Source organism: Oncorhynchus tshawytscha, linkage group LG13 (genome assembly GCF_018296145.1).
Source record: "Oncorhynchus tshawytscha isolate Ot180627B linkage group LG13, Otsh_v2.0, whole genome shotgun sequence".
NCBI lineage: Eukaryota > Metazoa > Chordata > Actinopteri > Salmoniformes > Salmonidae > Oncorhynchus > Oncorhynchus tshawytscha.
In genome coordinates, this window is record NC_056441.1 from 48862630 (window position 1) to 48878540 (window position 15911).

At 40.4% G+C, this 15911-nt stretch overlaps 1 protein-coding gene across 6 annotated transcripts in view; it reads left to right on the forward strand.

Moving 5' to 3' along the window:
- The window catches only part of LOC112266053 (rho guanine nucleotide exchange factor 12), a 65161-nt gene that overhangs the window by 26369 nt on the left and 22881 nt on the right, over positions 1 to 15911 (forward strand). The window contains exons 2-6 of one of the 6 annotated variants that reach the window (XM_042295833.1): positions 5879 to 5899; positions 6637 to 6728; positions 13165 to 13221; positions 13985 to 14083; positions 15163 to 15212. In XM_042295833.1, coding sequence (XP_042151767.1) covers positions 5879 to 5899; positions 6637 to 6728; positions 13165 to 13221; positions 13985 to 14083; positions 15163 to 15212 — 319 coding nt within the window. Of the gene's footprint in view, positions 1 to 5878; positions 5900 to 6633; positions 6729 to 12038; positions 12196 to 13164; positions 13222 to 13984; positions 14084 to 15162; positions 15213 to 15911 lie in introns of those variants that run through there. The other 5 variants (XM_042295831.1, XM_042295835.1, XM_042295836.1 and 2 more) reach the window with 5 other exon arrangements.

The window sequence follows — 15911 nt, forward strand, 5'->3', positions numbered from 1 at the left end:
AGCCATGATACGTATTTTGAAATCTGAGAAACCGCTCTTTCAAGTGATCTGACATACAATAGCACCACATCAATCAAATTGTAATCAGTCAAGAAAAAAACACTTGTGAAAATGTGTATCTTATGAAAATCAATGCTTTTCTCCCCAACAACTGCCATTTGCCTAACTTTCTAATGGCGATAGAGAAAAACGGAGTCTTCCTTATTTTGTAATGTTTGATCATCTGAAATCAGAATAGAAATACCTTTTACTGTGAATGAGTAAGACGTTTTTGTGACCGGTTATATTTTTCTGTGATCCGACACTTATCTTATCTGGATAGTATATAAAACACATATCTGGCCCTCAAAAAAACCAAATAGCATATAGTTTTACATATGATAAGGAAAGACAAACAAGTGATATAATACACTGCTCAAAAAAAATAAAGGGAACACTAGAACAACACAATGTAACTCCAAGTCAATCACACTTCTGTGAAATCAAACTGTCCACTTAGGAAGCAACACTGATTGACAATACATTTCACATGCTGTTGTGCAAATGGAATAGACAACAGGTGGAAATTATAGGTAATTAGCAAGACACCCCCAATAAAGGAGTGGTTCTGCAGGTGGTGACCACAGAGCACTTCTCAGTTCCTATGCTTCCTGGCTGATGTTTTGGTCACTTTTGAATGCTGGCAATGCTTTCACTCTAGTGGTAGCATGAGACGGAGTCTACAACCCACACAAGTGACTCGGGTAGTGCAGCTCGTCCAGGATGGGACATCAATGCGAGCTGTGGCAAGAAGGTTTGCTGTGTCTGTCAGCGTAGTGTCCAGAGCATGGAGGCGCTACCAGGAGACAGGCCAGTACATCAGGAGACGTGGAGGAGACCATAGGAGGGCAACAACCCAGCAGCAGGACCACTACCTCCGCCTTTGTGCAAGGAGGAGCAGGAGGAGCACTGCCAGAGCCCTGCAAAATGACCTCCAGCAGGCCACAAATGTGCATGTGTCTGCTCAAACGGTCAGAAACAGACTCCATGAGGGTGGTTTGAGGGTCTGACGTCCACAGGTGGGGGTTGTGCTTACAGCCCAACACCGTGCAGGACGTTTGGCATTTGCCAGAGAACAGCAAGATTGGCAAATTCGCCACTGGCGCCCTGTGCTCTTCACAGATGAAAGCAGGTTCACACTGAGCACATGTGACAGTCTGGAGATGCCGTGGAGAACGTTCTGCTGCCTGCAACATCCTCCAGCATGACCGGTTTGGTGGTGGGTCAGTCATGGTGTGGGGTGGCATTTCTTTGGGGGGCTGCACAGCAATGAGTCCTTCATTTTCAGGCTTGAATGAGAAAATGACAACTTATTTACATAGCTGTCATAACCATAATATGATAAAGCATTCATTTCAGGGCTACTTTAATCAACATTTTTACTGGGATTACAAAATCTGAAACAAAACATATATCAACAATTGGCTTGTACATCTTCAATTTCTACATTCAACTAGCATATTTTCTACCACACAAAGATTCAGAACGGGAACAATTCCAAAAGCAATTCCAAAAGCACCGCATTTACTTTACAGTCATTACATTTCCACGTCCTTTATATCTCCAAGGCCATTAGTCATGAAGAAAGGGAGAACATGCAAGGGAGAAGGAACATACAGGAAAGGGAAACATACAAAAGAGGCAAAATTACTACTTAATATCTGCGCTACATCTGAGTCCTTTTTACTAGTGCCTTTTTCCGCAATGAGTCCGTCACTGGAATGCCACAACCGTAAACAATTTCGGTCCTCTCCAATGCAAAACCGCTTGCCCTCGTATTCAAGTGCCACACAAACAAACCGGGTCCTGTTGTCCTTTATCTTTCCTGTAACCATTTCTAGAGGGGGCCTGTAGACTAGGCACGTGCTGTGTCTGAAAAGATGAGAAGATGAGCTTACCGTTTTCACAGACAAAGGTGTGTTGAAAGATGGATACCTGTCATTAACGTCAGTACCTCCTAACCGATGAGCAAAGTACTTTCGGAATGTAATCTGTCGGTAACCAGTTTGACAACTGTAATGGGAATACAGTGTAAAAAGTGTTTTCTGCAAAACATTGTAGGAGTTGATCACTTGGATCAGACTTGTCAACCCCACCCATCTGTTTATTTTAATCGTGGATTACAGCAGGCTGGCAGACCCACTTTCCTATTCCAAACATCATCCTCTAGCCTATTTACTTGAGTGGAATCCTTTGCATTTGGAAAATTGGAAAGGCAAGTGTCAGTACGTGTCTCTCTCCACTGTATGGCCAATGCATTGCCATCTAACCTACACAAATGCATATCCCCTCCCTCAGTTTGACGCTCCCACTTTTGAAAGTCAACCACAACCATCCCGACTGCTGGTGTAAACATGGACATTTAAAATGTAGCCTGTGTCAGAACAAGCAATGACCCATAATTTAAAACACTCATCTATGGCTTCATTGTAGTTTGCTGATATAGCTTTTAACAAATCTTTTTCAGGTGGTCCAGTAAGTACTGTGGTTTCCTAAGCCTAACTGCATTATCCTCAGTGGCAGGATCCACAACATGTAAAGCAGTCAACAAAGCTTTGAAGCGATTACCCTACAACCCTGGAGAGACTTTGTACCCCAGTATCGATGAAGGTCCTACTACCTAGATCTAAACCAACTGGACGTTCTGGTCTGAAAGGGATAGATTCCGGTACCTATGTATCAACACTATCATAGGACTGAAACATGCTATTGGGCAAGACGGTGTGTTTACAGTTACGGGGATGTGGAGCACGAACGTAAAGACAAGATGAGAGAAAATAGATAATTGTTAGTATACTTAATCTTTTTTTTTTTTTTAAACATGGTCCTTCTCCAATATATCAAGGCCTGATGATACATAAAAATAACACGTCATTTATAGTTGCCTTCCAGTTGAAGAGCTTGGCTGAGAGGCTGATTTCATTCTCTTCATCCTCGTCTTTTCCGAGTAGCTCAGCCTTAAGGTCATCTTCCTCTAAGAAGGCCATGCCTTCATGGTCCTCCTCATCCTGCAGGTCTTCAGCATTGACCCGCAACTCATCTGCCGTCAGTGTCCTCCTCCTCAAGTGCATTATCCGCTAGTTCTGGTCTCTGTCCATTTCTAAAACATAAAGACAAACAATGAAAATGAACATTTTTTAAATGTAAATCAGTGACAACCCCTCCAAAGAATAGCCTAAGATTAACAAAGTTAAATTCCGAATACATTTATGTAAATAAAAAAGGAAATCATCAATGAAAAGTGAATTGTATACACAAGTTATCAATTGCATATCTGATAGTCCATAACTGAAATCATATGATCATGTAAGTAGCAAAGTCACAAACCAGCTAGACCAGAATCATTTCCTTACCAAGCTGACCACCACAAAGTCATTATTAATAAGCGATTATCATAAGGCTTAGGCTATAACGTTACATTCATTCTTGCAATCAACAGCCAGAAAGCTTAATATTTTATATGAATCATATCACAGATAAACAGACAAATAATGAGATATAGCCATGTAGTCATCTAGCTAGGGGATATGACTAGCTAATAAAATATAGCTAGCCACTCAATTTTCCTTCACAGCACCCCGGTCTCTTTTGGCTGTTTCGCTAGGGACAAAATATAATCACTGGCCAGTTTGTTTTTAGGTCTAATAACTAATGACAAATACATTTTATTTTGTACAGTTATCAAAGAAACCGTTAAAATCAAACATAGATGACAGCCTACTTGAATTAGATCCTATCTTGCTTTGTTTTGGGTGACTGACTTAGCCTGCGTTGGTAGTCTAGTTATCATAGCTAGCTAGGTGACTAGCTAGCCCCTTCTAACTTGATAGCTTACATTATCTGAGGAGATTTTTTCATTATAAAGCTTTTAATGTACTTAAAATATCTATGCCATTGATCAGATAATATTAACTTTTACATCAAATGTCAACTCATTTTCAAGCATATATATATTATACTTCAAGTGGCCTTAGAATTCTAAATCAAATAGGTAAATGATCCTTGGTATGACCTTAAACTAATTCCATGTAGCTTAGTCGAAACCCCCCTCCCTTGGCTAAGACATGGCTTTGACTCTGATAGGTTACAATGTCTGCATTAACCCATCAAAAGAGGGGTTTTATGAAAATAGTATTTATTGTATTGCAGAGATATTGATGTCACAACCATCGGAAACACGTTTCAGATTTTTTTTTAATGAATGGGCTGGAAAGCGTTAATGTCAACTACGTTAGCCTATGCTTACCTGGTAGAATTATATCATGATTTATTTGCATCAATCCAGTGGGCATTTGTTTTGCGAACTCTACCATCACTTGCACTACAAAAACACAGCTATATACCATTTTTCCCAGACCCCAAAATTGGTCATCTGATGTGGTTTTAAGCATTGTTGTGGACTTAGAAAATCCAAGTTAATCGTTTTTCTATTAACATCTTGTGATTTTTGAGCGAAACCCTGAAAAAAACAGGGGGAAACGGAAACCTGGAAAAACAAAATGGGGGGAACTGAATTTGGGGAGAATCAGGCAAAAACATTCAACAGATTTTATAGGGCCCTACTTAACTGGATCATAATGGCTAATCCTTCAAGTGGTCTCTTTCACTTCCTGGACCCTGTGATAATGCGGGCTTAGCACTGTTTGCTGACAACTGAAGCAAGCTTAAAAAGTTAATAGGGAATGAGTGAGATTTTCCAAATCCTGACGGGTGCTGCTTTTTCTCCTCGGAGCCGCGGTGCTGTCTGCTACCTCTGCAGCCTGGACGTTTCTAACTCAGGAAACGGGAGCTATGCCAGGAGTGCTCATTCTTTCTGGGAATCTGTCCCTGTTTTCAGCCTTGGTGCTGGGGCTGGTGAGGTTGGCTTTCCCCCCAAGTCTGGGTCAGGGCCATTGTTTAAGGAAAATAAAAAGGGGGAATATGGCATGATATGGATTTAATTTTTTTATCCTTCATGGCCTATTTATTAATTTGGGTTATAAAAATGGATCATTCAAATTATTAACATTGGTACTTAGTTAACAATGCTAACGTAAGCTATAATAGCTAGCTGAAGCTCCTATTCGGCCTTCTGCATGTGCGTGACCGGCTTGTTCACTGTCATTACTTCTTAGCCACAGGAAATTAACTTCTAAAGAACTAGCCGAATCCACACATTGGCCAGCAAAGATCAATGTCAGTTCCTCGTCCGTTGGTTCCCCATGAGAAGACTCAAACTGCTGGAACATGCCTCATTATTGATGTGATGGAGCTGAAATGAACAGCATAGAATCTGCTTTTTGTATTTTAAAGTCAATCATTGTGATTAATGGTCTTAGCCCTTCCAATCAAGCAACCAATGCTTCTCTAGAAAAGTTCCCTATTTCAATTGATTCCCTACTTTACCCCCTACCCCACTTGTGGACACTAATCCCTGCAAGGCACTACAAGCAGCCAGCCAGTCTGCATCCCAGTCGACAGACTGAGCAGAGCATGACTCAGATTTTATGATCATGACAGTGGTCTGTTTTTGAACTGTAAAGGACACAATTGGATAAGATCTGGGGGGGGTTGACCTGGCAAAGCCTTTAATCTTTTAGCTGCTGCTGTCTGTGTTAAAGAAAGCTTGGTGTAGTTTCACCAGGATTATGATGTTTACCAGCGTCGGTCTCTGGAGACGCTTCAGTAGACCTCTTGTTTTTGCTGCTCTCAAAACCCCTTGCAAAGTACCTGCAGTGTACTGTACAGGCTTACATGTTCTTGTTTGAATCTGCTGTCTGCTGATGTTGTCATCACTCTGTGATGTTGCTCGAATCGGATTATGTTGATGATTGACACTCTCCCCTCTTTTGCCTTGCAGGTTTTCCAATAAAGCAAACAGGTAAGAAACCTCATTTCATACAACCAAGCGGTAAGCTGTTTTATACGTGTGTTCCTGACGTTTCTATCCAACACAGAAGTAATGTTTTAGGCCTAACCACCAACAGAACTCACAGGCCAGATGAAGGAAATGAAGCGGTCTTTAGGAGAAGCCTGCCACACACACACACACACACACAGTGGTCCTCCTCACTGAGTTCAGGGGAGGGGGACAAAGGGGTCCTTCTTTTAGCACGGCCCATCTCTGCCTAGTCCGGCGAGAAAACAGAGGCCTTTTACAGCCACATGTATGCAGAGCAGGGCCCACGCTCTGGCCTTACGACATTCCTCTGACGAGGGCCCATTCACTCGCTCCTCCAGCTCTTACAGACCCACTCAGCAGCACAGCCAGTCCAAGATCATCTGTCAAATGTAGTTATTATCATGATTCATAAGATGTCACCTCGTCGTTGATGGGGTGGCCATTGAGTGAACAATTGCGTTTCTCTGTTTTATGCTTGTGGGTATTCCCATCGGCACTGCAGTCATTGGTGGTACTCCACGACATTTAAATTGTTATGTTTCCTATAGAAAAGGACAGTTGTCAGTGTTGTACGCCTAGTAGCGGCTCACAAGTAACATATTGTGTTCTTCGATAGCACAGTGGCTGTGCTCCTTAATTCTCATCAGGTTAACTCTTATGGTTTACGTTTTTCCGATGTTTCCTTGTTTTTTTACAAAGCTCTCTCTTTTCAGAAGCAGTAGCATTCTCAGTAAAGACCACCCCCCTGACAAGAAACCCAACAGTGATAAACCGGCAGTCTCCTCTTCACATGAGTTTGACCCTACAGGTAAACCTTCTGACACACACACGTACAGATGAATGGTTTGCAATCGGCATGATGGGATGGTGAGAGTCGATGGTGTATGCTATGCACTATGCTTCATGTTCACTGTATGGATATGCACTGTTTTTTTAATCTCTGATCTGCTCCTGAATTTCTGAACCTTTAAGGCCACCATGTCTTCAATAGGTCTTGCAGAAGTCTCGCTCTATTTGATTATGCGCAGATCTTTGTTGTGCACAATCACGTCTTCTGTTCAGTGTTATTGTACACAAACTGTTTGGTGTCCTTAATGCCAAGTGAAAAAACACCAGACAACTTTTTTGTTCATTCACACTATTGAAATCTGGGCTATAAGAGAAAAGGCACGGGTTATGTTTGGGTATGATGACTCGTCACTAGCTCTCTTTTATTCTCATCAAACAACCAGGGTGATTTAAAGATAGAATTCTCATGCCTTCCAACTTATCTCAGAATGATGCAACGAACATGGACAAGACATGTTCAGCGAGAGGTTCCCCAAGACAAGTCTCGGAGTGGTTGTTTAGGCCCACGCTCTAGTCTCATTTTTGTCAGCCTAAAGCAGAGATACAGTAGAGTAGAGAAGCAGCAAGCAATTTTTGATATTTTTTTATTTTACCTTTATTTAACTAGTCAAGTCAGTTAAGAACAAATTCTTATTTTCAATGACTGCCTAGGAACAGTGGGTTAAGAATTACAGCTCGGGGATTTGATCTTGCAACCTTTCAGTTACTAGTCCAACGCTCTAACCACGAAGCTACGTGCCACCCCCAATGTCTTCCAATCTTTAGTGGAGTAATATTATCAAATGATTATTCCGGTTGAAAAATTTGATTGGATGAGGTTTCATTCCAATGAACTTTTCTTTACCCCTGTTTGCATGTCCATGTTTCTTACTCTGTATTTCACCTTTTGGCTTGCCTTTTTGTGTTGCATGATTCCTATTTCCTAACAATGATATCCCCAAATAGTTTTCAAGCTCCATCTTTCTTTAACGTGATCTAAATGAATTGGCTGTTTTTGGGGGTTTAAGTCAATTGTCTCAGTGCTAGTCTCAAGACATGATCTTAACAACAGAGTGTACTTGAGATTGGATTTGGGTTTGGATAGAATACTACCATTTTAACTCTCTATTGTCACAGACTGTCATTACAAGCAGGGGCATATATTTTTTTGTAGTGTAAAATAATTGTGCAAGGAAATCTGCGCTAAGGAGGTGATTATTTAACTAGAGTTGAGTGAACTGAGCAATACATAAATAGTCGGCTCTTTGTAACACCCATTGATGAAGAAAGGTTTCAAATAAAATCACGCTGCCAGCTTGAGTTTTGCACTTTGTACAATTATTTTGCACTATGAAAATGTTGCCCATAGCCTACAAAGACACCCTGGCTTTCTCTATACAGTGCCTTGCAAAAGTATTCATACCCCTTGGATTTCTTCACATTTTCTTGATACAAATTTTGATTAAAATGTATTAAAACATTTTCTTTGATTAGTAGGAATTAAATAACTAAAATTATAGTCATTGCATAAGTATTCAGCTCTTTGTAACAATAAAATGTGAAGAAATCCAAGGCAGTATGAATACTTTTGCATGGCACTCTGTCTCGGATCACTAGTTTTAATGAGTCGAGATGGGCAATTCCACAGTAACAGAATTACGCTTTGACTCTTTCAAATGTATGCCAAACAAAAACCATTGATTTCAAAGTTTAACAAACCATACAACTCTATGCACAAAGACAATTTACACAGAACATTTCACAAAAACACATTTACTGGAAGAACTGTGCAGATGCAAAGTTTGTTAAAAGAATTACGGTAAATAAAGTTTTTTTTAAAACGTTGTTCAATATTTGCTCCGAAGATGTCTGTAGAAAGGAGTGTCAGCTATGACATGACACCTTGAATTTGAAAAAACATTATTATGGTTCTTGAACGACAGTAGGTGAAGTGGATTTACATCCGGTAACGGATTTACGGTTATGGAATTACATCATGGGTCTCTGATCTGTACTATACAGCAATGCATAATTATGGATATTAATATACAGTACCAGTCAAAAGTTTGGACACACCTACTCATTCAAGGGTTTTCCTTTATTTATATTTTACAGTTTTCTACATTTGTAGAATAATAGTGAAGACAACAACTATGAAATAACACATATGGAATCGTGTAGTAACCAAAACAAAGTGTGAAACAAATCAAAAAATATTTTATATTTGAGATTCTTCAAATAGCCACCCTTTTCCTTGATGACAGCTTTGCACACTCTTGGCATTCTCTCAACCAGCTTCATGAGGTAGCCACCTGGAATGCATTTCAATTAACAGTTGTGCCTTTATTAAAAGTACATTTGTGGAATTTCTTTCCTTAGTGCTTTTGAGCAAGTCAGTTGTGTTGTGACAAGACTCACCATGGTGGAGTTTAGTCAGCTAGTCAGCTAGCCAGCTGCACTGGTGGCCTTTTTGTGGGTGCTTTTCCAAAGCCTATGCTAGATACTGAAGTGAGTGTAATTTCCTCAATATCAGGAGTTGAGAACTAAAGTTGGCATCATTAGAAAGAATGTTATATTTTCTATACTGTAGTTTTGTAATTATTTTTTATATTTTTTATTTGAGGACCCCCTGCAGTTGAATACCCCTGCAGTACAGTACAGTACAGTAGATATGTTCAGTAGTACATTATACTGTACTCTTCTAGTGGGTGAGAATGCTTATTACAGTACATTTATTTTGGCAGGGTGTCATATTGAGACTATTTACATTTTCCAAATGAGCCATGCGTGGTACAAACACACACATCAGTACAAAACATAATAAAATACTACATTACAAAACTAGATCATAAACTAACACAATCTTCACATAGAGCGTTCCCCATTGTTTTAAATCCCCTAAAGGGCAACATGCATTCAAGCCTGAGCCTCCCCTGAAACACATTACACATCTGTGGAGCATAAAAACCTAACGCAGCTCTCCCTAAATCAGAAGCCACCCTTGAAACCTATAGCACCATCTAATCTTGTGCTCTTGTATTGTATCCTATTGTTTTGACCTTGACGAGTGTTGTCAGATACATCCAAAGTTTCTGCCAGAGCGCTTTGTAAATAAACTACGCTGCTCTCCTCTTACATAAAGAGATGCCCAACCCACCTTTTGATACAATGCAGAGTGGTGAGTTCTAAAATTATCACTAGTAATGAGTCTAAGGGCACAATGGAAAACAGCATCTAGAAGTTTAAGTGTGGAAGCTGCTACGTGCATGTAGATTATATCCCCGTAATCTAAAACAGACAAAAGTGGTCTGGACAACTTCCTTACTATTATCAAAAGACAGACATGCTCTACTGCTGTAAAATAATCCAATGTTGATCTTGAATTTCTTTACCAGCTCAGAAACATTTAATTTCAAATGGCAATTTATCATCTAGGCAGATATCAAGATATTTATAAGAGGGAACTTGTTCAGTTTGTGTTTTGTTCAGGCTAGTAAATTCAAGGTTGCTTAAGTCTAAGTTATGGGACCTAGAAAATAGCATGTTTTTTGTTTGGTTTGCGTTAAGTACTAAGATCTAAGAGTGACTTCTGTAGCACTTGGAAATCAGACTGCAATTGTGAAAAGACTTGGTGTTGCAGACAAAAAATAAAAATAGTTAATGTCAAGCCCTACATAATGTAAAAATGTAGGCATTCAATGAACATCGCATATAGACTACTGTATATAGAAATCCAAAGCTATTTCCATGTGAAAATGTTATGGGATTTGCTCCATTGGTTTTGTTGGTAGGCCTACATTATGCTCAAATAGCCACAATAGCCTATTGGCTACTGTCTAAAACTGTAAGCGTACAGCCTAAGTGTTCACTGTAAACGCTCACAAGACCTCAAATTTGCTCAGTGCCCCAAAACATTTTAGGGAACATTGGTCTCCACTCTTATGGAGTGCCAGCACATAAGCTGCCTTTCATACTTTTGTAATATTTCCCGATGTTACATTTAAAATGTGGGTTATTGAGCCAGCAATGAGGGGTGCTGAAGGGTAGGCGGTAGGTGTTATAGTAAGTGTCAGTAAGGGCCGGGAGAGGAGAAAGAGTGGGTTTTGACATTCTTGCTTTGACTACTAGATGACAGAAAGACAACAGTTATGAGCTGAACATAACAGTATACCAGTAGAAGGGAGGACAGTAGCAGGTGACCCAACTGTGGTTTGTAACCACTATGATTTCCCATTGTAGCTAATTCAACTGCAGTAATTCCATTACAGATTTTTCTGTAATTCTGTTACCGATTTGGAATCAGAAATTCTGTGTTTTAACAAACTTTCTCAGTAAAATCACTAACTAATTGGTAGGTCTACCTTGTTATTTTTGTGCACTTTCATTATCCTCCCCCCTCATGAGGTAGTTGATTAGAAAATATCTTAAAGATATTGTGGGTTTTCCGTAATGGAATTTGAAGGCACAAGGCAATGTTTCTTAAACTTACAGAATGCAAAAACTTTCTCCAAAACTAAATTGAATTGTTGATATTAGTTGGCAGGGGTCTTTACTTCAACATTATTGTGTTTTGATGTCTTTCTAATACCCTTCAAGACTTTTTATGTTAGATGTTGTCTTAGTCCCCCTTTCCATCTGTTTGACCAGAAATCAAGCTTTTGCTTATTCCATTTTTAGGATGGGAAATGGTTGAAAAATGTATATATGCCTTCATTTCACAAAAATATAGAATCTTAGCTTTCATTTGACAGCCAACTTGATATGCTCCTATGAACTTCACATGTTGGTGTTCATGGCTCCTTTTAGATGGAAATGCCCAGATGCTAGCTAAATTTGTTGACGATGTAAGCATCCTTGAAATATCATGTAAGCTATTACTTTTACAAATTGTATATATGTCGTCATCAATAAAACTTCACAATAAGATGCAGAGTGTTAAATTTGCCTGCTGGGGGGTGTGTGTGTCAAGGAAACTCCCAGCTCTGCTAAAACCATTGACAACTGCGTGCTGTTTTCAAGAGATTGTTTAAGAAATGTTAACTATTTGGTTGTACTATCATCACCTATTGAAGAGCAGAGTCAGAATAAAAAATGTCTGTATTCCATGCAAAACTATTTGTCACATTAGCTCTATCATCAGAGTTATACAGCAAGCAACTACATGCATTTCATGATTAGTAAACATAAATTGATCATCTCATTTCAGATACGTGAGGGTTAACCTCACGATATCTCTCAATATTGGCCACCATTAATTGGATGTTTGAGTGATATAAAATAAAAATTAACTATACCTGACAAGTATAAGTGGTTTAGGTTCATTTCCCATCCTTGTGGGCTCTACCTGTCAAACAGCAGAAGGGTGCATTTTCCTATGTACTGTTAGCTGATAATGTTTACGTTGCAAGCTACCGGTAGACACTTTGTACAGTTGGCTAAACATAGTGGTAAGTAGACCTAACGTACTTTTCTCCAACCAATGTAGGCCTACATAGCGAATTTACTTAACATCCCCTTTTCAACATTGTTTTTAAGAGTGTTTAGTCACGCTTGCTGCTGACAGACATGATGGGCTACATTGATTGATGGACCATGTCAAGTTGGCTAGCTAGCTAATAACATCACGTCAATATGGCTAATTAAACAAGCTAACTTTCAGGAGCTAAACTAGACGGTTATATCCAAATATTGTTTGATTTGCTTTCTATCTATAGTGATGATGAGAATAGTCCAACTGACAATTTTACCAGGACGAGGACTTGCCCACGACGAGCTCTTTCCAAAAGCCTAATCTCTGAAGCATGCAAAATAACACATGTTGTTTGCTTAGCTAGCTAGCTACATGCCAAATGGATAGGCTACCCTCATGTAGCTGAAATTGCATGATCACTTGGTGTTTACGGTTCATGAAAAACATGCAGTTAGTTACTGGCTATATAACTCTGATAGTTCCTACTATGCTCTTCAAGAGGTTATGATATTACAACCAAATTAGTTAACAATGTAGTTGTCAATGGTTTAGTGGGGCTGGGGATATCCTTGCCCCCCAGCATCCAAATCGGAGACTGCACCGTATTGTCTTTTTTAGATTCCATAGCTTGTCATCAATAACATTTATGCTGTTTTTAAATTTGGTTCCAATCCTGTGATAGGCCTACATTTCAACTGGTGTAATTAAAACATGTAGGTGTAGTCAAACGGAATGTCTTAGCTACTTATTTCATTCATACTCAGACAGCTACACTCCTGTCATTCCATCCCATTATTTATTAGCTAATGTTTTATTTAGATTTCTCTGTCTCCATGTTTTCTCCTATAATTTCCTTTCTTTTTATTTGTCTCTTTTTTTTCCTTTTTGCGCTGGTTGTTGTTCTGTTGTGTTGCTCTGCCTGCCCGCCTGCATTCTGGTGGGCCAGACGTTCTGGTGCAGAAGAGTGACTGTGTTCTAGTGGAGGGGAAGCCCGAGTCCTGTGGTAAGCAGCTCCTGGTTGGTGTCGCTAGCTGCCTGCCTCTCTGCTGGCTGTTTCTCTCGCCCTCTCTCTCTCTCACACTCACACTCTCACTCTCACCCCCTCTGCTCCTCCCGATTCAAAACCCTCCCCCAACCTGGAGCTCAAATCTCGCCTGACCCAGCCTCTTTTGTTTTGAATGTCATGAGCATGGCTCTCCCCTACAAGACCCAGGCAAGCACAGCCTGCCTGTTGGAAGAGCTCAAGGAGGGCACAGTACTAGTTTTCCCACTCCCTGACCCTCTCCAGCCCAGTTAATTACTACCTCATTGCCCTCCAAACACCTGTCTTCCCTCATCTCTCAGTACAAGAGGTGTGTGTGTGCGCATCAAGCATGCACGTGTTTGTGTGTGTCCCTGCGTGTGCGTGCCCTTCTGTTTCAATTACTTTTTGTGTGGTTTTGATTGCAGTGCCTTGACATCTCAACCCTCTACATACACTGTTCTACTAACTCTCCACTTGCTAACAGCAGTATGTACATTAGCCTACAGATTTCAAGAAATCTCTGCAATTATTTGACCCTAACCTTTACAGTGACCAATGAGTGCAGTGGTCGTCTTAATTTGAATCCTTCACCCTCGGTTCACGGTGTTGTTCTTTAGGCCTGCTACCTCTCCTTTCACAGGACACCACTGGGTGTCTGGGTTCACCTACCAAACTGGCCTTCGTCGAACTGAATCTGAGGCCCCTGTTTGTGAAATCATTGTTCTCTCTCTGTCCTGCGAAGGGCTTGTCCAGCGATGTGTGATCATTCAGAAAGATGAGAATGGCTTTGGGCTGACGGTGAGCGGAGACAACCCAGTGTTTGTGCAGCTCGTCAAGGAAGGTAAGATCGCGCACACACACACACACACACACACACACACAATGGAAATAGCCGTTGTCTTTGCCTTCACTTACTTTTCATCCTCAATAGTCTCAGGGCCAAATCTTAGCATCAGATCATCGGCCAAATACTGGTATAAAAAAAAAGTCAGGGACTAACCAGGAAGTTAGTTTGAGGCTCTGGTGTACTGCCATGTCATCTGTGTGAGAGATGGGAATTCTAACAGGCCCTGAATCCAAGGCAGCTCTTGTCTTGTCCCTTATAGAGGCTGATGTGTGCGTAGTGAGCTGCACACATTAGAGAGGGAGAGAAGCTCGGGGTCTCAATGTGTGTGTATTCTTATGGATGGGCTTGGTAATGTTTCTCCCAGTTGAAGTTATGAAGGCTGTTGTCTATGCTACGGATACAAGTGGAGTAGGCTACTTTTCAGTATCCCATACACAGCCCAAAGGTGTTAACATACAGTAATGCATTTATATACAAGTTTATGCTATATCACTCCTTTCAGTCACATTTCTGTTTCCCCACACTTTCAATGTTACATTTAAGATGGATTTAAAATACCTCTATATTCTTTGCGGCAGGGTGATATTACAGTTCCCCATATAACGCAGTAGTGTGACATGGTAGGAATTTCTGCCTGGTTGACTAAGCTCCAGACTGACGTATACAAAGCCGCACTGGTGTTTATGTTGTGACGGCACGGGCACTCATTTCTGGTGCCACCTATGTCTCAGTTGTCTCCTGACCCTATAATATTCCTCTGAATCCTATCCCATAATGAACCCTCTCCCTGGCTCCTAAAGCCCTATGTCTGGGGAGGAGCAGCTTAATGGGCTCCTTCAGCACCACACAACCACTGTGATGGTTAGGGGCCCTGAGTTCTCCCGATTAGGTCTGGAAAAACTCAAGCCCCAAGTTATGGTGTACGATATGTTACGATATACGATGTACTTCGATAAGGCAAACAGTGGTATTGTAATGGGTATTTTGGGTGTTGTTCATCTTATACACTGTTATTTTTCCCTCCTAAATGGATGTTCTGTGTTTTCCTGACACTCGTCCCCTCTGTTTCCTAGATGGCGCTGCAGAGCGTGCGGGTGTACAGACAGGTGACCGGATCATCAAGGTACACTAATCTATACAGCTGCGGCCAAATATATTGGCACCCTTGCACTTTTCTTAAATAAATCCTATTTCTTCTCAAATAAGTTTACATTTAAAAAAAACTTTTGGTCTCTACACCTTGTGGGATTTTCAACATTGTAGAACCAATTTTATTTTTGTTAACTTTGAGTTTGTAATTTTAATTTAGAAAATAAAAATAAATTGCATGGACAACACTATTGGCACCCCAGAGCTAGTACTTGGTTGCACAGCCTTTGGTCAAAATAACTTATAGCCATCAATGAGCTTGCTGCGCCTTTCTATTGGCAGTTTTGCCCACTTTTCAGTATCGAACTGCTCTAATTCTTCAGTGTTTGATGCGTACCCTCCACCTACTGCTGTTTCAGCTCTTGCCATAGGTTATAGATGTGATTTAGATCTGGACTTTTCATTGGCTACTCCAGAATAGTCCAGTGTTTCTTCCTGATCCATTCCCAGAGTGCTTTTGTGTTTGTGTTTTTTGTCTGGCTGGAAGACCCACAACCACGTTTGGACCACAGGGTTGAAAATTGCACTCCAAAACACTTTGATAATCAGCTCATTTCATGACATCACAGGGTAGGATTAAAAGTTTTTTTTTTTTATTAATAATAATAGATTTTCAAAAGCTGCAACGAGTTTTCAGCCCAAGGGAAGGGTATTTTCCTGCTCCTCACTTAGA